The sequence below is a fragment of the Balaenoptera borealis genome (assembly GCF_965194805.1).
Source record: "Balaenoptera borealis genome assembly, chromosome: 16".
NCBI classification, from domain to species: Eukaryota; Metazoa; Chordata; class Mammalia; order Artiodactyla; family Balaenopteridae; genus Balaenoptera; species Balaenoptera borealis.
Genome location: NC_138872.1, coordinates 46,398,337 through 46,423,030, shown reverse-complemented (window position 1 = coordinate 46,423,030; position 24,694 = coordinate 46,398,337). Strand labels below are relative to the sequence as shown.

General features: G+C 44.6%; 1 protein-coding gene and 1 long non-coding RNA gene across 2 annotated transcripts in view; one reads left to right on the top strand and one right to left on the bottom strand.

The window, feature by feature from the left end:
• Positions 1-395: 395 nt before the first annotated feature.
• Positions 396-22,851, bottom strand: LOC309613587. Its single transcript, XR_014235801.1, has 2 exons — positions 22,739-22,851; positions 396-8,936 (listed from the first exon to the last, which is right to left on the bottom strand). It is a non-coding gene; the product is annotated as an uncharacterized lncRNA (long non-coding RNA).
• Positions 22,743-24,694, top strand: part of XRN2 (5'-3' exoribonuclease 2) — a 77,903-nt gene continuing 75,951 nt past the window's right edge. The window contains exon 1 of the mRNA XM_082360541.1: positions 22,743-22,934. Within this exon, the coding sequence (XP_082216667.1) occupies positions 22,860-22,934 (75 nt within the window). The 5' untranslated portion in view covers positions 22,743-22,859. The remainder of the gene's footprint in view (positions 22,935-24,694) is intronic.

Below are 24,694 nucleotides of genomic sequence, written 5' to 3'. Positions count from 1 at the left end.
CATCCCAACTGAGAAATTCGTTTCGGATTTGAAGACTTTATGAAAGAAATACTGGACTTCCCTGGTGGCACAGTGGTTAAGAATCTGCCTGCCAATGCAGGGTACACAGGTTCGATCCCTGATCCGGGAAGATCCCACATGCCACGGAGCAACTAAGCCCGTGCACCACAACTACTGAGCCTGCGCTCTACAGCCCACAAGCTACAACTACTGAGCCTGCGTGCTACAACTACTGAAGCCCGTGCGCCCAGAGCCTGTGCTCCGCAACAGGAGAAGCTACCGCAATAAGCCCGTGCACTGCAACGAAGAAAAGCCCCCACTCGCCGCAACTAGAGAAAGCCCGTGCGCAGCAACGAAGACCCAACGCAGCCAAAAATAAATTAATTAATTAATTTAAAAAAAATACTGTAAGGTGTTTCATTAACGTATCGGTTATATGTTGAAATGGATATATTGGCTATGTTGGGTTAAAATATGTTATTAAAATTAATTTCATCAGTTTCTTTTTATATTTTTTAATGTGGCTACTAGAACATTTTATGTTACATATATAACTCTCATTTGGGGCTTTATTATATTTCTACTAACAAAGCTGCTGTGGAGAAACTCTCACTGTCGTACACAAAGAGACATGCTCAAAATGTTAATTGCCCTATTGTTTGAAATGGTAAAAATTGGGAAACATTAGTGCCCACCAACAGGAAAACGATGAGAAACACACATTGCTGGAGGATTTAGACAGTTAATAAAATATACGTAAAAGTGAACAACACAAAACAATCCAGTGTGTTATTACAGGGAGGGAGGAAAGGGTTCAGATAAAGTGAAAGTGTAAAACATGGATGGAAGGGACGTGTCACATCTTCCAGAGAGCGATTGGCCCTGGGAAGAAGAGGACAATAGGACGAGCAGTGCATACAGAGAACATCGATGCACCGGGAACAGCTTATTCCTTTAGATTAAAAACCAAATATTCTAGGCAAATAGGGCAAAGTGCAAACATTTGTCATATTTGTCCAATCTGGTTGCTTGCGCCACGTTATTTATGTTATGTTGTTCTCTACATGTTTGTGTGCTTAAAATAATTAATAATTTTTTAAAGAAACAGGTCCTGAAGAGTTTTGTATCCCTTGCAGAGGGGTTTGGACTTTGTTCTTTTGGTCAATGTTCGGAAGCCATTGAAGGGTTTTAAAACAGGGGACGAGATTTCCATTTAGAGGGAGCGTTTTGGCAGCCTCGTTTTAGGCTCATCCAGGCCAGCTAATAAAGGTGAAGAAGAGTATTTCATTGCTTCTGGCACACACTGTTTCCCCATGTTTTAACAGCTCTGAGATTGGGCTATGCTGTGTTGGCCACTCAGCAGTCAGGGCGTGGGTGTCGCTGATGCATCAGGACTTGCAGAATGGGTGTCCGGAACCTGGATGAACATCCTGGAGATGGTGGAGCGGCCTTAAATGCTGCCTCACCCTCGCTGCGCTGCTCGTGGTACTGAGAACGCTGATGCTGGTAAACCTCGGCAACAGTGACTCTGAATCAAAAAGCGATTTAGAAGGAGTAAGTTCTACACATGCGTGAGTTTTAGAAAAGCATTAACTTATTGATTCGGCCTATATTTTCCTTTTTATACACGCACAAGAGTGGAATGATTTTTTTTTTTTTTAATTTTTTTTAGAGTTCCCTGGCGGTCCAGTGGTTGGGACTCCATGCTTTCACTGCCGGGGGCACAGGTTCGATCTCTGGTAAGGGAACTAAGATCCCACAAGCCTCGAGGCCAAAAAAAAATTTTTAAAAAACAATTTTTAATCGTGGTAAAATACACATAACATGAAATTTACCACCTTACCCATTTTTAAATGTACGGTTCAGGGGCATTAAGGACATTCACCTTGCTGTGCAGCCGTCATCACCATCCGTCTCCGGAACTCTTTTTGTCTTGTACAGCTGGGACTCTGTCCCCATTATGCAATAACTCCCGTTCCTGGCAACCAGAACGAAACCAGTCTCCAAGTCTCACACAGGTCCGTCTGATTGGTAGGACCTCCCTAAATCACAGCTGAACTCTAGTCGAGGCTGGAGGGTACCATTTTCAGCTCTGCAGGCTCTGCAACGCAGGGAGGCGCCCTGCAGGGGGCAGATGGAGGTGGGGACCACTCTGCCGTCTGTGCTGTAAATGTCCACTGGTCCTGGTCCAGGGATACACTGGGGAAGGATTGTTCTAAACAGGGAAACCCGATCACAGGCGAATTCTGTGAGTTTGAACCACCAAAGTCGGCCTCACTGAACTCTGGCCCTAGGGACCCACCCCTGTAATTCCCAAGGGCGGCCACTGCAGGATCTCCCATCACAGTGGGACCTCACACATCCTCCAGGACTAAACCTTACCAGGACCAGTCCAGGCTGAAGACCTTACGCAGATAAAGCCCATCGAATCTCCCACGTTTGCTGCCCCTGGGACTTAGCTAGCCTTGAACTTTTCATCTCAGTGAATTGCTCTTCTAATGCATTTCCTTTTCCAATGGCCAGAGCGCCTCTCTGCCCTCCCAGACGTTCCCCATCGACACGTGGTCTGCGGCGCTCAGCTGGCGGTTATGCTATTGACCCATGAGGTGCTGTTTACGCCCAATTCTCTATTGTGTGAGCCTGTGAGTTCCCTCCTCCTTTTCCTCAACAAAAAAACGAGGAAACCAAACAACCACAAATCCCTACAGCTTTTCTCCAATTCTCAAGCTTTCATCTACTTTCAGTGTTCCTGTCACCAGCGGTTGTGTCATCAGCAGAGTGCTTCAGGGACGATCGGATTTTGATCTATCAAACTGGCAAAAACACATTAAAGGAGATCACAGTAATCCCAGCCCCAAATCCAAGCAGATAAGGATTATATTACTCAAGAACGTACCCCGAGTGACAGAAACTGAACTCATCCAGTGGGAAGACTCATTAGCATTCAGCAGCCAGGATTTCAAGTCTCACCAGTTTGGGTAGTGGTTTTATATATTTATTTCAAAATCGTCTGGAAATCTCTGGCTCCCGGAGGTGGCTCTCTGTAAATCTTTTTGAAAAGACACAGCGTCGTCATTTGCTTCCCTCTGCTGATGTTTTCCATTTCCTCAGGCCAGTCCAGCCTTTGACACAAAGACTATTTGATGACAGATGGCTCTGTGAGCTCCTGGTGAGGCCATATCTCACTTTTGGAATGCAAGTGATAACCGGGTTCCTCTAGAGCCTTATTTATTATACTGTTATTCCACACAAACTCATTCGATGTAAAACGTTCTGCCAGGCAACTTGAACCCGCTCTTCCCCAGCTGTCATGCTGGCAGCTCAAAGATGGTGACAGATGATGCTGATGGACAGGACGCCTGCCGTCTCCTGCTTTCCCAAATTTAAAGCCGGATGCTTCCCAACTGAGGGAACATGCTAGAGAAAAGAGCTAAGAAGGCACTCTGCGGCATCCTGCAGTTTAATCACCGTAGTAGTTTACTAAGTGGCGTTTGCAGGGTCTCGTTGCCAGGCCTTCCTAGCACTTGTGAGTGTACTTACGCCAACGGTATGAAATCAACCGAAAGCAGACCACATCACTCCCTCCAGAGCCACGGGAATGCTGTCAGTCTTGCATCCTTGTCCCAATGCTTGCCAAGGACTAGTTCTTTCTCCCTTTTCAGAGGTGCCTTCCTCCGGTCTCCAGCACAAACATTTCTCATAGATATTTTGGCAATAATATAAGAAGTAACGATTTATTCAATCACTCATTTAACAAAGGCACGCAGTAAATATTATCTAACGGTATTATTTGCTGTTCTGTGGAAACACACCTAAAGGATTGGATAGACTGTCTGTGCATGGATTCAATCAGGACATTACCTTTGGGGTGAGTCTCAAAGAACCAATAGGAATTTGGCAAGTGGACGCTGGGAGCTCAGTAGTTCCGGGCATGCGTGTGCCAAGGGAGGTTCATGAACAGGTGATCACCTGTGAGCAATTAGAATTTTCTTATAACAAGGGAGCTCATGTTAGGCTCTCATGTCTCACATTCTGACCCCAGGTGACCTTGAACCTCAGCAAATCCCCTTGGGAGGATGTGGGAGAAGAAAGACTATTAATGTATGTCATGAGAATCAGGGGACAGGTGCCATGTTGGCACTGAGGACAGACAGCAGAAAAGCCAAGATTATGATCCAACGAGAAACTCATCCTCCACGTCTGGAGGACAGGAGTCCAAACAGGAGGAGAGAGGTTTCTGGGAAGGTGGTGGGGTAGGAAGCCCCAGGACTCTGTCTCCTCATCCAGACAACAACTGCACTGGCAGGATGTGGCTGATGTAACTGCCTTTGAACTCTGGAGCCTATCCAAAGGCTTGCAACTTCCAGGGGAGGGTTTGGATGGTAAACTGCCGTTAATTCCAGCCAATTTCAGCTCCCAGCATAGTGGCTGATACCCACCCTCGATCCTTATCCACATGGCAGGCAGCTGTGCATGAGTTCCTGGAGCAGCTTATGGGCAACTGTGGGGAGCCAGAGTGGGCAATAAGGACCTTGACTTCCAAAAACTGGGGCTCTGTGTTCTGATTGCTGCTTCTGATCTTGGAGGTGCAGAAACATAGGCAGGTGGCCCATGTGGAACCCCTCCTCGGTGTTGCAAGCCCCTCCTTCTCCAGCTGAAGCAACTGCCAAGGGAATTAAAGGGCCAGCACCCCTTTTTTCCCCTTCCATTCATTTTTCTGCTTTTCCCTTTTGGGAGCCAGACATTTAAAATCTAAGACTTTGAAAAGGAACCACAAATACAGGGGAATTTATAAAGTCAACACATAAGGCCAGAGAAAGGTACACGCCCAAGGAAATATGCAGGTTTAAAAAAAGACCTGAGAAGATCGACGTTTATACCTCAGGCTTATCCCCAGCAGAGACACAGCTTACAACAAGCAACAAAACAAAACCAAAATGCAGCAAATCCTGAGGAAGGGGGAGAATCTGATTTCCAGAGTTACTACGTTACTAGATTCAAATGTCCAGTTTTCAACAAAAATTCACAAGGCGTACAGGAAAGAACAGCCTGTTCAAAGGAAGAAAGAACCTGACAGAAACCATCACTGAGAAAGACCAGATGGCAGAATTGCTAGATGACAAAGACAACTGTCTTAAAGATGCTCAAAGAACTAATCAAAGACATGGAGAAAGTCAAGAAAACAATGTATGAGCAAAATGGAAATATCCAAAAAGAAATAGAAAACCTAAAAAGAAACTAAAAAGAAATTCTGGAGCTGAAAAGTGCAATAACTGAAATTAAAAATTCACTAGAGGGATTCAAAGGCATATTTGAGCAGCCAGAAGGAAAAAAAAAATCAGTGAACTCGAAAATAGGACAATTTGAAATTATTGAGACTGAAGAACAGAAAAAAAAATTGAAGAAAAGTGAACAGAGCCTAAGGGACCTGTGGGACACCATAAACTGGACCAACAAACACATTGTAGGCATCCCAGAAAGAGAAGAGAGAGAGAGAGAGAGAAAGGGATAGAGAGATTATTTGAAGAAATAGTGGCCAAAATTTTCCCAAATTTGATGAATGACATGACTATAAACATTTAAGAAGCTCAGCAAACTCCAATAGGATGGACTCAAAGAGACCCACACCAAGACACATTATAATCAAGCTATAGAACAGCCAAGACAAAAGGAGAATCTTAAAAGCAGCAAGAGAAGAGTAATGCATCACATACAAGGGATCCTCAGTAAGATTATCAGCAGATTTCTCACCAGAAACTTTTGCCCAGAAGGCAGTGGGGCTGTTATATTCAAAGTACTGAAAGAAAAACTGTCAACCAAGAATCTTATACCCAGCAAAACTGTCCCTCAAAAGTGATGGAGAAATGAAGACATTCCCAGATAAACAAAAGCTGAGGAAGTTGGTTGCCGCCAGACCTTTCCTGCAAGGAATGCTAAAAGGAATCCTGCAGATTGAAATGAAAGGATATTAGACAGTAACTTGAAGCCGTATGAAGAAATCAAGATCTCAGTAAAGATAAAGATGTGGGCAATTGTAAACACTATTATTATTTTAACCTTGGTTTATAACTCAATTTTTTATATTCTACATGATTGAAGAGACTAATACATTTTTTAAAATATTAGCTTAAAAGCTATTGTAACTTTTGTTTGTAATTCCACATTTTGTCTTATACACAATGTAAGAAATTAATGCATAAAAAATTATTATTAGTTTATGTTTTGGACACACAACATGTAAAGACATTTTTGTAACATCAATAACTGAAAGGGGTGGGGACAGAATTGTTTAGGAGCAGAGTTTTTTTATGTTATTGAAGTTAAGTTGGCGTAAATTCCAATTGGTGCTATAATGTTAGGATGTTAAATGTAATCCCTGTGGTAACCACAAAGAAAATAGCTACAGAATATACACAAAAGGAAATGAGAAGGGAATTAAAACATTTCACTGCAAAAAATCAACTCAACACAAAAGAAGCCAGTAATGCAAGAAATGAGGCACCAAAAAAACCTATAAGGCATATAGAAAAAAAAAGTTAAAATGATACAAGTAAGTCTCTCCTTATCAGTAATTATTTTAAATGTAAACAAATTTAACTCTACAATCACAAGACAGAGATCAGCAGGATGGATTTTAAAAAACATGATCCAACTATATGCTGCGTATGAGAGACTCAATTTAGATTTAGAGACACAAATGGGTTGAAAGTGATAGGATGGAAAAAGATACTCCACGCAGAGAGCAATCAAAAGAGAGCAGGGGGCTTCCCTGGTGGTGCAGTGGTTGAGAGTCTGCCTGCCGGTGCAGGGGACACGGGTTCGAACCCTGGTCTGGGAGGATCCCACATGCCGCGGAGCGGCTGGGCCTGTGAGCCACAACTACTGAGCCTGCGCGTCTGAAGCCTGTGCTCCGCCACAAGAGAGGCCGCGATGGTGAGAGGCCCGCGCACCGCGATGAAGAGTGGCCCCGCTTGCCGCAGCTAGAGAAAGCCCTCGCACAGAAACAAGGACCCAACACAGCCAAAAATAAATAATAAAATAAAAATTAAAAAAAAAAAAAGAGAGCAGGGGTGGCTATAAATAAGCTGGTCCCAAGAAGACAGATGCTGTATGATTTCACTCATATGAGTTCCCTAGAGTAGTCAAATTCATAGAGATGGAAAGTAGAATGGTGGCTCCTGGGAGGTTGGGAGGAGAGGGAAAAGGGGAGTTAGTGTTTAATGTTTTAGTTTTGCAAGATGAAAAGAGTTCTGGAGATGGGACAGTGGTGATGGTTATACTGCAATATGAATGTACTTACCACTAAAAATGGTGAAGATGGTAAATTTTCTGTTATGTGTATTTTACCACAATTTTTTAGTGTTATTAAATTTAAAAAAAACACAACTAAATTGGAGTCATTACAGTCCCAATGTACCAAATGATAGTCTTTTTTTTTTTTTAAGTGTGCACCATGGTCAGATAGGTTCAGGAAACACTTTATGTTAAACCCCCCACGCATATGAGCTTCTGAAATTCTTGGGGAGGTGCTGCATAAGGAAACCCTTGTTTACCCTTTTTTTCATGGAGCAGTTTGATCTCCGCGCTTCGACAGAGTGGCCCTGATGTAATCAAGGAGCCGAAGGTGTTTGAAACACAGCCATCTCTCATGTGCCCTGTTCCTGTGGTTGCTGGCTGGCCTATAGGAAATTGCCGCTGGCCACAGCCCCACATCCCTGTGTGTGGTGAACTGTCCATCTAGTGGCCCCCAGTGACCCTCTCCCCCTGGTATTTAAGTCTTTTGAATCTGGCCTGGCCCTGTGACCTGTGGCAGAATCCACACGGTGCCAGTTCCAGGCCTCGAGCCTAGAAAGGTCTGGCAGCTTCCACTTTGGCACTTTGAGGGAAGCCAGGGGCCGTGTCAGAAGGCTGGCTGCTCTGAGCCCACACTGAGCTGTGAGGGAGCCCATGCTGGCCTTGTGGGCAGGACACGTGCACGAGAACCGAGGAACCCAGCCAACAGCAAGTCGTTCTGTTCAGCCTCCAGCCTTGTGAGCACCAGAGCTGGTGAGTCTGCGTGAAGCCAAGATGAGCTGCCTGCTCGAAGTCCACGTTGGGAGCAAATAAGCAACTGTTGTTTGTCTTAAGCCTCTATGTTTGGGGCTGGTGGATTTGGGCAGCGATAGATACTCAAAACCGCATGTTTCCCGTCTGGCTGAGTGAGGTCGTGAGCAGCCCAGCTGGGGCTTCTCATTACCTTCATTCTCCCTTCCCCCGTGGTCCCCTCTTCTTTCCTGATGATCTAATCCTCCAGCCTGCATCTCTGAACAATAAGGCCATATCCTACCTAATCACAGTACTATTATCATATTTAAGACAACTAGCATTAATTCCGTAATGCCCTCCAATGTATAGTCCCTATTCTAACTTCACCATTTGTGCCCCCCAAATTTCTCTTATAATGTTTTTCTAACTCCAGGAGCCACCAAGGCTTACTCGTTGCATTTGGTTTTCAGAGACATGAAGAATTCTCGAAAGGCATTTCACTGGAGAAAAAGATCATGACTGAAGTCCTGCTGTGGTTATTACCTGGGCCGCCCTTCGCTCCTCTCCTGGTCCACCTCCTTCACAGGTTGTGTTTCAATGAGAGCCATTGCTAATTTGTGGTGACCACTATTCTAAACTAGTCCAGGTTAGTAAGAGCTTCCACATATACCATTTTCATTTATGCTCGCCCATAAACACCCAGTGTCCTCACTACTTGGTACGTTGGCTTCTTCGTGGGTCTTCTCTCAGTTCTTATTTTATTTCTTGGTGGCTCATTGATTTCTCTGGATAGTAATTCCAAGCTGTGCATTTCCCTTGTGGGAACCTCTGGCTCCATCGTGTTGTCTTCGCTGCATCTTTTTTGGGTAGAGATGAATCATTCTGGAGGGGTTGCTTAGAAAGAGTGAGACCTGGGCATGGGAAGAGAGAGGAAGATAACATTTTTTTTGCAGCAATGGTGTTAAGAGGGTGAAAGTAAGCTAACCCAGGGCTTTCCTGCCTCTGTTGGTGGACAAGGCAGTAGGACATCTCCAGAGACAGAGGGGAGTCCAGGATATGGGGGAGCTATCAACCCTAGTCCTGGCATTAAGCAAAATTTTTTGCGTGAAGATACAGGTATATCCATAGTAATAATTCTTGGTTTGCACATTATCTTGCCCAAAGCCAGATAAATTCACAAGTTTCTTCTTGATACTGTGAGGAAGGATTCTGAAGTTTCCTGGGGCACTTACACTGCCCTCACATCACGTGGGGGAGTCAATATTTTATTCTAATAAATGTTTAAACATTTAAAAAATGTTTTACAAGGACTTTCAAAGGTTTATTGTGATCTCAGTCCTTTAAGGTGGAGTCCCTTCCTGCCCAGAGGGAAAGGGACCATGACCCTGTTTTAGCCAGTTCCTGCCTGCGACCCTCTTTCCCCAGGAAACCTCCAGAAAAAAGAATGCTGCAGGGACCCCCACAGGCTATACCAGGACCTGGGAAGTCAGATGTCTTCCTATTTCTTCCTACGGAAGCAGCTCTGCAAGAACTGGGAAAGGACAGATTGCTTCCCATCTTCTGTGTGGCCTCAGGGGAAGAACAACTGATTAAAAACGGGGAAGGTCAATATCACCCCTGCTGGGCAAACTTGAGATCCTTGAAGAGCCTCTCAGCCCAGCAGGACACTCGAGCCCTGCTCAGAGTGAACAGAAAGAGACTGAGCTTTCCCCTTGGAGGCCCGTCCCGGCCCGAGCTCATCATCAAATGCGGAGCGTCTTCATCTTTATGCTGCCCCTGCTGCCCTGGCCAGAAAAGCATTCATCACGGCGCCTCGCTCTATCATTTCCTTCAGAAGCCTAAAGTTCCAGTCACTCCAAGCCTCTCTTGTCAGAAAGTGGGAGATGATGGCATGACGTTGGCCCCCGTGAGTACAGAATAGCACACCGGGTCCCCATTTGCATGGCTCAGTTGCGAAGCTGGTCCGTGACCTTTCCTGACCCCTCCATCCTAACTCTGCATCCATTTGCCGAACACAACCGGCTCCTTTTTTAGGGCAGCTGAAAGCTTTATCCTGAGATTTTTAATAACGTCACATATTATAATAGCTGCAGTTTGGGGTCATGGCCATCTTTCCCCACCCTGGTAGTTATAGACAGGGACTCTGAGGTGGCCACATTCCCGTCATGGGGGTGGGGGGAGGGGAGGCTCCCTGGCCCAGGAGAGGCAGACCACAGGTCGGGGAGAAGCCCCCGTACCTTTGTCCCCAGCCAGCAGCGCTCTGCCCCTGGCCTCTGCCTTCCCTCATGAGGCTGTCTGCCTGGGGTTCCCTGAGCTCTGTGCTCAGATTCCCCACCTCCTCACCCGTCACATGTGATAAGGAGAAAACCAGTATCCCCTGGTGGGGACCTCAGCTGGGGCCGTCGGCCAGAACGGCTACACCTGGCCTCTCCATGTGGCTGCTTGGCTTCCTCACAGCCTGGTGGATGGGTTGAGAGAGAGAGAGAGAGGGGGACACGGCTCCAGGTGGAAGCTGCATTGCCTCAGAAGTCACATCCTGTCCCTTCTGCCACATTCTGTGCCTTGGAATCAAGTCACTAAGGCCAGTCCAAATTCAAAGGAAGGAAGTGATGAGAAGGGTGCTATGGAATGTTCAGACACGTTTTAACTTTACCACACATCTGCACAGTTGCCTAAACTCATTGGCTGGACATTTGAGAACTGATCATCTTATGGTAGGTTGTGGTATTATGACTTACTATAAGAAATATGTATTTGGTCTTCGTCCCAGTTCCTGGCACAGAGCTCCTGAAACCCTGGGAATTTCCCAGAGCTGATAGAGGTGTCTTTTGTGATGTTAATGAGGATGGAGAACCAACCTTGATTAGATTGGAACTTTCAGTCCCACCCTCTGATTTCAGGGGAGGAGAGAAGGTCTGGAAATGCAGTCAATGATCCGTCATGCCCACTAGATGAAGCCTTCAGAAGACCCAAAAGTACAAGTTCGGAGAACATCCGAGTTGATGAATATGTTGAAAGTGGGGAGGGTGGTAGCACCCAGAGCTCCACACCCTTTCCCCACCCTGCCCTGTGCATCTCTTCCATCTGGCCGTTTCCTGAGTTGTGTTCTTTTATAACAAACCGGTAAGCTAATAAGTAAAATGCTTCTGTGTTCTGTGAGCCACCCTAGCAAATTAGTCTAACCTGAGGAGGAGGTCATGGGAACCCCTGATCTACAGCCAGTGGGTCAGAAGCACAGGTGACGACCAGACTTGCGAGGGGCATCTGAAGTGGGGGGAGGGTCAGTCTTGGGGGACTGAGCCCTCAGCCTGTGGGATCTGACACCATCTCCAGGTAGACAGTGTCAGAATTGAGTTGAACTGTGGGACACCCAGCTGGTGTCAGAGCATTGCTTGATGGAGAATTGCAATTACACTTTGAAATTGGTGTCAGAAGCGTATATGTCAATTATACCCCAATTTAAAAAATGGAAATTTGGCTTTCCTTGACCCTAAAATAGAGGCCCCACCCCACTGTCACTCCCCATCCCTGCGCCCTGTTTTATTTTTCTCCAGAGTACTTATCACAACCCAACACAGTATTATACGTTGTTTCTTCACTTATTTGCCGTCTCTCTCCCACCCCACTCCCCATGCTAAGCAAGACTGTAGAATCTAGGAGGACAGGCAATTTTTGATGAACACCTAGCACCTCCAACAGAGGCTGGCACACAGCTGCACAGTCAAGATTTGCCAAATGTTACTGAAAGCATTCTAATGACTCCAGGGAGGGAAGCCCCACAAAGCTGAAAACAAGTGGCAACAAGCTGTGTATGTCAACGTGTTAAATACTGACCACAGATGACACAGGCATTCAGACAAGGAAAGTGGCGTCTAATGCTGACGGTTAGAGCCGGAAGAATCCTCAGAGGTGATTGGTTTAGCAACTCGCTTTACAGGTGAGGGCAGTGAGGTCCCAAGGAGGCGAGAGGATCGTTCAAGGCCACACAACACTAGGTCTAGAGCCAGGTCTGAGACTTGGGTCACTAGGTAAAGTTAAAGCCCCAGGTGTCTATCCCTCTCTCCAGTGCAGCATCTTTTAGGATCGTGGCATCCCTAGCCTGAGAGTGCTGGCTGGCTGGGCAAAAACGAATGAGATTTTAGAACGAGACTATGAATTGGACAATAAAAGTCCGGCTCACACGTTGCGGGATCTCTGGGTACTAGACCGAGGGAAATGCATTCTTTGGAGTTTTATTTGATTTACCTTGGGTCGTGGGATCAGCTGCATGAAAACTACTACTGGTCTTTGGTATCATAAAAGTCTCTGTTTTTCCCGGCCATTGGCTAAAGTGCTCTCTGTAAAAGATAGAAGTTTCTAAGCCAGTTCTCCCTAAGCAAGCGATCCCATGATAGAAAGATAGAAACACGTGACTGCCATTCACGCACAGAAAAGCTTTTGGATTCTTACCTTTGTTAACTTTCTGAGAGCACTAATTTAAGGCGCTCTCCCATGGTGCTGGACTAACTCCCACATCGTGCAGCCAGAAGCCAAATCATGACTCATCTCTGCACCACACAAGCATCCAATTCTATGTCTTAGTTCTTATTCAAGTTTCTTGAGTGATTCTATTTGAGTAATGTGTTAGGACAAAGAAATGCACTAGTCCAGGTGGAAGATTCATTTCAGAAAAGAACATGAGGATTTGCAGAACAGTGGGAATCAGGTTTAAAAAAATAGAAGAAAAAATGGCACATGCACACTTCCTATACCAATGTATTTTCTCCTTCAAATTGATATTGTCTTAACAAGCAAAATGGGCTGCTGGCGATTTTGTAAATGCACGATTCTTCTCCCCTCCATCCCGTTTTCATCTTTGTGATTGGCTTTACCTGGAAGAGACTGCATCTGAGCCCAGGAGACATTACAGATCTTTTTCATGATGATGCTTCTTTTTTTTAAATTAATTAATTAATTAATTTGTTTTTGGCTGTGGTGGGTCTTCATTGCTGCACGCAGGCTTTCTCTAGTTGCGGCGAGCGGGAGCTACTCTTCATTGTGGTGCACGGGCTTCTCATTGTGGTGGCTTCTCTTGTTGGGGAGCACAGGCTCTAGGTGCGTGGGCTTCAGCAGTTGCGGTACATAGGCTCAGTAGTTGCAGCACGCAGGCTCTAGAGCACAGGCTCAGTAGTTGTGGCGCCCGGGCTTAGTTGCTCTGCGGCATGTGGGATCTTCCCGGGCCAGGGATCGAACCCATGTCTGCTGCACTGGCAGGCGGATTCTTAACCACTGCACCACCAGGGAAGTCCCCATGATGATGTTTCTAATAGCGATAGACATCATTGCAATTCAGCAGCACCAAATGGACACTTGAGGTTTATTTGCTTAAACAATGAATGAATAATGAGACAGGGTGGGCTGCTCGCTTTTTCTTCCTCTTCGTAATTGTCATGAACTGTATATTCCAGTTTTCCCATTTGTGCTTCAGGTAAAATTGCATCAGCCCATGTGGTTACTTCAGGCTCCCTTAGAGCCGTCTGCTACTTCCCCCTTTTAGACTGCTGCATTGACCCACATCCATCCTCTAGAGACTCTACAAATGGTATCTCCCACTATGCTTTGCTCCTAGTAGATGCTCACTAAATGTCTGTAGACTGAATCTGTCAACAGAATGCTCTCTGTACTCCCTTCCCTTCAAAAAGAGGATTTCTGGGGCTTCCCTGGTGGCGCAGTGGTTGAGAATCTGCCTGCCAATGCAGGGGACATGGGTTCGAGCCCTGGTCTGGGAAGATCCCACATGCCACGGAGCAGCTGGGCCCGTGAGCCACAATTACTGAGCCTGCGCGTCTGGAGCCTGTGCTCCGCAACAAGAGAGGCCGCGATAGTGAGAGGCCCGCGCACCGCGATGAAGAGTGGCCCCTGCTCGCCACAACTAGAGAAAGCCCTCGCACAGAAACGAAGACCCAACACAGCCATAAACAAATAAATAAATAAAAAAAAAAAAAAAGAGGATTTCTGAAATCCTAGAAACATGTTTGGAATGTTTAGAGACAGACAAAATTTCAAGATTAATGATGTCTGTGAAATTTGTCTTAAGAATGTGATGTCACACATATAAGTTGGTGCCTAACCCTGACCATTTGGCTGGTAGGTACCTGGTCACATGGACAACGAGGCAAAAAGAGGAGCTGGACTAGTGCAAATCCACGTGCAGTCCTGGAAGCACTGTCACTTATGTTTGGCTCAGTTGTGGATAAGCAGGTAGTTCAATGGTGTGTGAGTGAGCGAAGTAAGCATATACTAGGGTGGTGGAAAAGCAAAATAAGGGCAGATGGCAGAGGGCCAAAGATGCTAGTCTAAGGAGTATCAATTCCATTCTATAGCAATCAGAGAGCCTCTCCAGGTTTTTGACAATGACAAGAATGCTCATGGAGGCCATTCTTATAATCATCAAATGTATGTTTAGGTAAGATGGTACAACTATTTGTAAAACAGTTCGGCAATTTCTTACAACATTAAACATACACCTACCAGCAGCCCTTATTCCCAGTATTTGCTTGCTCCAAAGAAATGAAAGTGTATTTGCAAACACACACAAAAAAACTCGTACATGGATGTTCACAGAAGCTTTATTCCAAAACACGGAGACAACCCAAATATCCGTCAACAGGTGAATGGACCAACAAATTGTGGTACATCTACATAGTGATAAACAAAGGACTGATTCACACAACATGGATGAATTTCAAAAACATTATACTGAGGAAAAGAAGTCAGACAAAAGACTATAAACGGTAGATTTCATTTATAGGAAACTCTTGAGAAAACGAATCTAAGTTAAAAAATAAATAAATAAATAAAATAAAATAAATTTTTTTTAAATAAAAAATAAATAAAAATAAAAAACTAAAAAAAATAAAAAAATAAAAAATGAAATAAATAAATAAAAAACACTAAAAAAAATAAAAAAATAAAAAAATAAAAAAATGAAAAAAATAAAAAATAAAAAATAAATAAATAAATAAAATAAATAAACTAAAAAATAAAAATAAAAAAAATTAAAAAAAAAAAAACGAATCTAATCTATAGGGGCAAAATGCGGATTAAGAGTTGCCTGAGGCCAGGGGTGAGGAGGGAGTTGCCACCGCACGCACAGGAGCACAGGGAACTTTTGGGGGTGATGGAATTGTTCTATATCCTTGTTGTAGTGTTGGTTTCCCAAGTACGTCCATTTGTCAAAATTCATTGAACTTAAATGGAAGTATTTTAATATATGTAAATTATACCTAAACAAAGCTGGTTTAAAAAAAAAAAAGAACTGTACTTGGGCAAAATGCCACACAAGGCACAGGAAACAAGACAGACCTTCCTAAGGTGCTTGTCCTCTTGTCTGAAGGTGAGTTGCAGCCTGTGACATAGAGGCCCCGCACTGCAGCACCATGGACAGCAGTGTGGGTGCCATGGCCCGGGAAGCATGTGGACAGAACGGAGAGGAGAGTGCGTGTGCGTGCGTTCGTGTGTGCGTGCAGGGGGGATGGGATCCCTGTGGCCTGGAGTTAATTAATGCACGTCATTCTAGTGAAAATCTTACCTATCTGGCTCTTCCTTCAAGACTTGTTCCCAGTCCCACTTTCTCCGTGAAGTCTTGCTTGACTCCCTGCCCACATCAGCCTTTTCTTCTTTCTCTCCTCTGAACTCTTACAGTAAGTTCTGTTTAATTTGTTTGGAAGTAACCATGGCCTTTTTTTTTAATTTTTATGTCATAATATTGACATTCAGTCCAGTAATCCTCCACTGTAGCAGCTCCTTTACTTTGCAGTGAAAATTGATTTGTATATTCTTTGCCTCTGAGTCCTTGTGGGATTTTTTTTTTAATTCAAACAGAAAGTGACAAAAATTATACTCATCCTCATCAGTTCACTCAGTCCCATGTAATTTATTTATTTATTTATTTTCATCTTGATCTTTTGTTAGCACTTTTATGAGTTCATCAGTTCCTTTTTTTTTTTCTTCTTGTACTGCTATTGAAATTGCTTATTGCTACTTAATTTTAAATGTGATTACACCTTATATCGTCTGCTACTGTGAGTCCCTGAAGAGAGAACCACAGCCCGGATCCCCCTCAGTTCCTACAGAGAAGTCAGGCAGTTTTTGTGGATGTGCTTGATTCATGTTGATTTTCAGTTCCTAAAACTGGACTCTGTTAACAATTTGGCAGAAGGAAGAGACAGCTACAACTCTATCATAATTGAACTTAAGGACTACATAGGGAGATGATGAGGTTTGTGAACCCCTCAGTAATTCATCTCCATTTCTACTTTATTTATTTTTATTAATTTTTATTGGAGTATGGTTGCTTTACAATGTTGTGTTAGCCTCCACTGCACACCAAAATGAATCAGCCATACACATACAGATATCCCCTCCCTTTTGGACCCATTTCTACTTTAATTGACAGACCATAATTTCTACCACAAAGCCAATACCCTCTTCAGATGATGTCCTCTCTGTGGCAAACTGAAATCTAGTTGATATATTTCCCCGATGATTTCATATCTCCATGATTTTTTTTTCAGTCATGAATTTCAGCCAGGGCAGTCACATTTGTATTCGAAGCCTGCCAACTCTGACCAGAAATCAGGTGTCCGCTTAAGACACACCTTGACAAGCGGATTAGATGTTCTAGTGAAAGGCAGATAAATGTCACTCATGTCACTATAAATAAAAGTCTGGACTTGCTTATCAGCTTGTAGGGTTGAGGTCATACCTTCAACACTTCTGAGTGCTTCACACTTTATTATCCTTTAAAGGAGGCCTTTTTCATCCAGTTTCTCCATTTATACCCCCAGAGGGAATTATTACCGTTCAACTCCTTGAAACATGTGCCTTCTGTCAACTTCCTGTCTTGCTTTAGGAGACAATACAACCTGTGGCCTTAAACAGAAATCTGCCAGAATCTTCTCAAATGTCATATTATGGAATGAAATGGAGCAGGACCCTTTCATAGTGCTGACCTAGGACGACTTATACCTGCTTTACAAGCGAATCACATTCTGGCGGGCTTTGACTGTTTGGGGTTACATTTCAGAGCACGGGATTTGTCATTGAAATCCATGTAATAACAAGTATGGATTTAGATTTGTGGTTTTGGTCAAATCCTGTTCTTTGAAACCGAACTACATACAGCCAAAGTCAGTCGCAGCCTGTATACACTGTATACACTTCAAAAGTATCTGAGGGATACAAGGCCTTGCAAAAAAAAAAAAAGGATTTTTGTGGTTAGAGAAATTGTGAGCTGGGGCATGCCAAAAGGCTCTAAGATGGCCACAGAAATGTAGTCTGCTTAACTCAGTTTAACCCAGAGCTCCTCAAGTCATGTGACTACAGATCCCCTTTCTCACACACTTTGGGGGTACGATGCTCATTGTTTTATGTCTTTGGTCAACTTAAGGTGTGAGTACAGACTGAGAAAGTTTACAGGGAAATAAGCTTTCTGAATACATTTAGCAGTGTGTACAGATTGAGGTCTTAACAAATGCATCTTTCAGTTATCACCATGTCTGCATTACCTTTCTGTCCCTACATTTCTGAGCTGCATTCTTAAGTTCAGTGAGGACAGGACTGCACAGGAACAAACATGTTTTCACCACCGTCATGTTCATTTGTACCTGTGAATTACACCTGGTGATAATGATTGCACATTGTTTTGTGCTGCAAGGAGCATTTAAGACAAGATCTGAATATATCAAAATCCTAGAAATTTGAAAAAGTAGATTTGGATGGGTTCTAAGAGCAGAAACTTGTCGATTCCATTTCTGTTTCTGTGTCCTAAGACAGAGGTTCTCAAAGTTTTTGGCCTTGGGACTCCTTATACTCTTCAAAATTATTGAGCACCCCAAAGAGGTTTTGTTCAGGTAATTAGATCTGTCAATATTTACCATGTTAGAAATCAAACCTGAGAAAATTTAAAAATGCTTAGAATACTAAAATAAATAATTATCAATTGGGACTTCCCTGGTGGTCAGTGGTAAAGAGTCCGCCTTCCAATGCAGGGGACGCTGGTTCAATCCCTGGTCAGGGAACTAAGATCCCACATGCCGCGGGGCAACTAAGCCCAGGCGCCGCAGCTACTGAGCTTGCGGCCTCAAGGAGAGAGCCCACGTGCTGCAAACTACAGAGCCCATGTGCCACAACTAGAGAGGGAAAACCCACATGCCACAACTAGAAAGAAGCCCGTGCACTGCAACGAAAGATCCCGTATGCCGCAACTAAGACCCGACGCAGCCAAAAAAGAAAAAAATTATTAATTCACTTTAACAAAAAACCCATAACATGCTAACATAAGTAACATATTTTAATAAAAAAACGATTTTTCCCAAACGCCCCAAAATTAGTGAGAAGATTGGCATTGTTTTATATTTTTTTTTAAATTCTTCAATGTCTGGCTTAATAGAAGACAACTGGGTTGCCACAGCTGCTTCTGATATTCAATCTGTTGCGCTATCACATCACATAGCCTCTGAACAATACACTCGGAGAATGAGAGTGAAGAGGGAAAATCACATCTTTTTTTTGGCCTCGCCGCTCGGCATGCGGAATCTTAGTTCTGGACCAGGGATCGAACCCATGCCCCCTGCAGTGGAAGCACGGAGTCCTAACCACTGGACCACCAGGGAAGTCCCCAAAATCACATCTTAATATTACTATGAAAATAGTTTTAACCTCATGGACCCCCTGAACAGGTCTCTGGGATCTTAGGGGTCCCCGGATCACATTTTGAGAACTACTGCTCTAAGAATTCAATTCAATAAAAATATTGACAATCTACTGGATGCCCACAACAAGATTAATAAAGACATGTCCCTGCTTCCAGGGAACTCACAGTGTCTCCTTCCACACACACCTCCTTATTTCCAATCCAATCTCACTGAGATTTCAAGACTCATTGTCATTCTACTTCCTCCTTATCATCTCTGATTTCCCCATTAGATGACTAGATCTCTATCTTTTTAAAATGTCTGTAGCAGTTATTGTCTGTGCAATTCATCTGGGATTTTTAATCATACACTGTGGTATGAGACTTGTTTACTGTAGGTCAAAATGCGACTTAATTATTATGCTGTGGTTGTATCTTGTCCTTGCTACTGATGGTAGGTTCTTTGAAAGCAATGATTTATTTTGCTAATGGTGCCCAACATAGGCAGGCAGCAGGGACTGTGGACCTTAAATACATATTTAATAATTTGATTTTCAGCTTAATTAAAGAGTGTGGCAGAGATAAGGTGTGTTCACCAGTCCTGTTTCCTTTTCCTATTCTTGAGCACTGCAAAAGACTGTATTTCCCAATCTTGTCTCCAGTTGGGTTGGGACCATGTGACTGAGATTTGGTCAAACGGTTGCAAGTAGAAATTATGTAAGCCACCATCAAGTCTGGCCCTTCAAAACATCCAGGGCAGCCCTCCTGCCCTGTCTTCCTTTGGTAGTGGCTGTGGTGGTCATGTGTTGAGCTGGCAGAACCACAGGATGAAAGCAGCTGGATCCCTGAGTCACCACGTGGAGGACAGCCTTGTAGGGTAGCTCAACCGCACATATGGTCAGCTGATGAGATTTCAGGCATTACTTATTACCACAGCAAAGCCTAGCTTATCCTGATATGTTAGAGGAAAGAGGATGTTCACAGATGAGATAGGAAACAATGTAAGACACAACACCATGTGTTAGAAGTCAAGGAGTGCAATGGAAGGTGAGGGCAGGCAGGAGCCAGTCTGGGCTCATGTGCTGGGAGATATTTCTGGAGAAGAGGGGGAAGAGGGAATACATAGGATATGAATTGGCAGAAGACTCTTTCCTTTGCGAAGGATAGGAACTTAGCCCAAAACATCTTAGGGCAAAAGGATCATTTGTTGGCTCATGGAATTAAAGGACAGGTTTACCAACCAAACTGGAGGAAGAGGGATTTAGCTGTACTCAAAACCCACTGAAACCAGGGACTAAATCTGCTCCTCTCATTGCAGACTGGCAGTAAGTCCCATTCTTATCTTTTGGCTTTCAACCATCTGGGAGGGATTGCCTCACCATCCTTATGGCTTGGGCAAGGACTCTCAATGGCCAAGCTTGCCCAGCTACCCATCCCCGTACCAAATGCCTACGGCATGTGTTCCTATAAGATACTTCCGCAGGGAAGCCAGATATTGAGGAGGGGCTGTTTCTAGGAGAAATGAAGGACTTTACCACAGATAGAATTCCCGGTAGTAGTTTTGGTTGTCCTTAGGTAAAATATGGGCTAACCATTTCTCTAATTTCCACACCAGCAGTTTAAACAAAGTGGCATCAGACCACAGAGGAGGGGGCATGAATACTGCATGCCAGGTAGCAGGGGGAAATGCTTTCACAGAGGCCTCCTGAGGTGAGTCTTTAGGATTGAGTGTGATTTATCAAGCCAAGAGGGGATTCCAGGGAGACAGACTTACAGGCTTGAGCAAATGGACATAAATAACTCCCCTTCCACACCTCCCATTTTATATGTTGGAAAAAAATGTATTTGAAGCCATCAGAAAACAAAGGACAAAAGTATTCTGTTAGTGCAAGGACAGAGGATTAAATGATCTTTACCTGGACTGAAGCACAAGCTGTGTGAATAAGCAAGTGACTTAACCCCTCTACAACCTGGCCTTCTCATCTGTTACATGAAGATGATAAAAGCACCCTCAGAATGCCCAAGTGACGATCAAATTTGAGAATCCCTTAGCCAATGCTTTAGCACATTGTAAACGCTCAATTAAATGCTGGAGAGTGATACCAGTAATTATTTTATACTCATAAATGTAGCTGGATGCTTGAACTAGATGCTGAACAGTACATTCCATTTTATAACTATTTAAAGTGAGTTACTTATGCAAACCAGCCATCATTAGTGCAAAATACTTTTCAAAAATACGGTTGCTAGTCTTGAGGGAAAAAAACGGAGCTGGAGGAATCAGACTCCCTGACTTCAGACTATACTACAAAGCTACAGTAATCAAGACAATATGGTACTGGCACAAAAACAGAAGCATAGATCGATGGAACAAGATAGAAAGCCCAGAGGTAAACCCACGCACCTATGGTCAATTAATCTATGACAAAGGAGGCAAAGATATACAGTGGAGAAAAGACAGTCTCTTCAATAAGTGGTGCTGGGAAAACTGGACAGCTACATGTAAAAGAATGAAATTAGAATACTCCCTAAAACCATACACAAAAATAAACTCAAAATGGATTCGAGACCTAAATGTAAGACCGGACATTATAAAACTCTTAGAGGAAAACATAGGAAGAACACTCTTTGACATAAATCACAGCAAGATCTTTTTTGATCCACCTCCTAGAGTAATGGAAATAAAAACAAATATAAACAAATGGGACCTAATGAAACTTCAAAGCTTTTGCACAGCAAAGGAAACCATAAACAAAACGAAAAGACAACCCTCAGAATGGGAGAAAATATTTGCAAACGAATCAACGGACAAAGGATTAATCTCCAAAATATATAAACAGCTCATTCAGCTCAATATTAAAGAAACAAACAACCCAATCCAAAAATGGGCAGAAGACCTAAATAGACCTTTCTCCAAAGAAGACATACAGATGGCCAAGAAGCACATGTAAAGCTGCTCAACATCACTAATTATTAGAGAAATGCAAATCAAAACCACAATGAGGTATCACCTCACACCAGTTAGAATGGGCATCATCAGAAAATCTACAAACAACAAATGCTGGAGAGGGTGTGGAGAAAAGGGAACCCTCTTGCACTGTTGGTGGGAATGTAAATTGATACAGCCACTATGGAGAACAATATGGAGGTTCCTTAAAAAACTAAAAATAGAATTACCATATTATCCAGCAATCCCACTACTGGGCATATACCCAGAGAAAACTGTAATTCAAAAAGACACATGCACCCCAATGTTCACTGCAGCACTATTTACAATAGCCAGGTCATGGAAGCAACCTAAATGCCCATCGATGGACGAATGGATAAAGAAGTTGTGGTACATATATACAATGGAATATTACTCAGCCATAAAAAGGAACGAAATTGAGTAATTTGTTGAGACGTGGATGGATCTAGAGACTGTCATACAGACTGAAGTAAGTCAGAAAGAGAAAAACAAATATCGTATATTAACGCATGTATGTGGAACCTAGAAAAATTGGTACAGATGAACCGGTGTGCAGGGCAGAAGTTGAGACACAGATGTAGAGAACAAAGGTATGGACACCAAGGGGGGAAAACCGCGGTGGGGTGGGGATGGTGGTGTGAATTGGGCGATTGGGATTGACATGTATACACTGATGTGCATAAAATTGATGACTGATTAAAAAAAAATTAAAAAAAAAAATACGGTTGCTAGTCCAGATGCGTACTGTGGCATAAAACCGGGAGAAAGCAGGACGCAGAAATAACGAGTGCGTGTAGATGCTTAGATTCTACGTGAATCAAGATGGGTGGGAAAGAGGAGACCAGACCGGCCAAGGCTCCCTGGGGGCCTGCGGAGCGCAGGGATCCCGCCCGAGGGGTGCCCGCGGCAGGGGAGGCTCCGGGACAGGTACCGCCGAGGACGCGCGCCGAGCCACGCCGGCTGCTGTCCTCGCCGCCCGCTCCATTGGCCAGCCCCGCCCCCGACCGGGCCCGCTCCGCCCAGCCGGGCCGGAGCTTCCTTCCCGGCTTCCCCGGCGGCGGCGCCATTACCTCACTTCCTGTCGCCGGGTGCACGTGGGAGGAAGTGCCTGTGCCCGCGGCCCGCTGCTGCCTGTCTCTCTGGTTACGTCGGTTCGCGGGCCGGGCAGCCGCCTACAGCTGCGCCGCCGCTATGGGAGTCCCGGCTTTCTTTCGCTGGCTCAGCCGCAAGTACCCGTCCATCGTTGTCAACTGCGTGGAAGAGAAGGTGAGGAGGCGCCCGGAGGCCGCCACGCCAGCGCCTGGAGCCCCGGCGCGTCCAGGCCGCGGTCCTTGGGGCCCGCCGCCCGCCCGGGGGGCGCCGTGCGGGGGCCCGCGCTGCGTTCGCCCCGGCAGCCGCGGCCCGCCGGGCGCGGGCGCGGGCATTGGCGTTCGGACTCCGGCTCCTGGGGGTGGCTTGGGCGGGGCGAGGGCCGAGCGGCGGAGCTCGCGGAGGGATCCTCCTCCCCGGCCCGCAGATTCCCCGGCGGAAGGCCCCGCCCACGGCTTTGTTTCTTCCCTGCTCGCAAGGTTTGGGTTTCGGAAGCGGCTCCCCGGCCGTCGGACAGCGCGCGGCTGGTCAGCTGAGTTAGCTGGTTAGGGATGCGCGGGTGCCCCTGCCAGCCTCTAACCACTCTGTGAAGTAATGCTGGGGGGGGGGGGGCGGGGAGGCAGCTTTTTGTCGTTTCCTGTCCCAGCCTGAAAGGTTTTCTGCTAGGGGAGAGGCCATTTGTTGCTGTTGTTAGGTCCTACGGAGAGAGCAGCACCTCGGAAACGTCTAGGACAGGACAGACGTCCCTTAAGTGCCCCCTTGTCTAGGTGCCCGACTGCTGGGCAGCATGCCTTTGACATTTTCAGAATTCTTGAATGTACTTGGACAATACACTTTTTGCTGTTGGTTTGTTAGTGTTACGTAGACTGTTGGCCGTTCTTGAGTTTTGTATTTGCCGTTTCCTTGTTTCCGTCCCAGTTCGATTTTGTACTCTTAATGAGAATTTCCGGATTGGGAAGTTCAGGGGCACATTATGCTCTCCACCCCTTCGTTTTTGAAGGAAGTGCCCAGTCGACACTGGGAACTTTTTGCTTAGGCTAGTGAGATTTGTTTGTTCGTTCGTTTGTTTTTTGGACAGGTAGATGGATCTCCAGGGTTCATTCGATGTGAGATCTTGATTTTGCTTAGTTTCTATCCTAGGAGGAACCGAAACCCTTGTTCTGATGAATTTACAATACTCCCTGTATTTTTCTCAAAGAGAAGCTGTTAAACTGAATGCTCATGTTCTTTGCTTTTGAAACTTTTATCAAATTTTTTTAAGTTTACTTCCATCTTATCCCATTTCTACTCTCCAGTGATAATTGCTTTAAACTATTTTTGGTTCTGTCTCTAAATGTCCTGTTCGCGTCTGATTTATTGATTTTGGGTGTATCTGTTGAATTCTAGCTATGATAGAAGAGGATGTAGTCACTTATACAGCACCCTTCCCCACACGCCCCCATCCTCCTAATCATTATTTTTATTTCTTCTATTGGTAAACTTGATAAATTTAAGTAATATTCCTTTATTGTTTTATTCCATCTCCTCTACAAAGTATCCCATGAATCTTCACATTCTGAGGTTAGGTACTAGCTTTTCTACTGCTGTTTCCTTACTCTTCATCCCAAGCTTCTCAGCTGTGCTCTTGCTTCGTTGGCATCCAGAATTAAATTGTCAGGGCTTTGGCTATACAGGTTTGTTTCAAAAGATAAAAAATCAAATAGTATTGGTGATTATTGTCACTGTGTAGATTCAGGTTATGTACTGTGACTCTGTTTTTTCTCCTGTGCTACTTTTGTCTTTTTCTATATGTTGCCTGTTTTCCATTATACATGGTTCCCCATCTAGACTCTCCTTCATCAGTTATTCTGTCGAGTTGTCTTTCTAGGTGGAGACTGCTTGAAGTCTTTATTTCTGTTGCTGTCACACCTGGTTATTTAGACTTGCTGGAAAGCTGC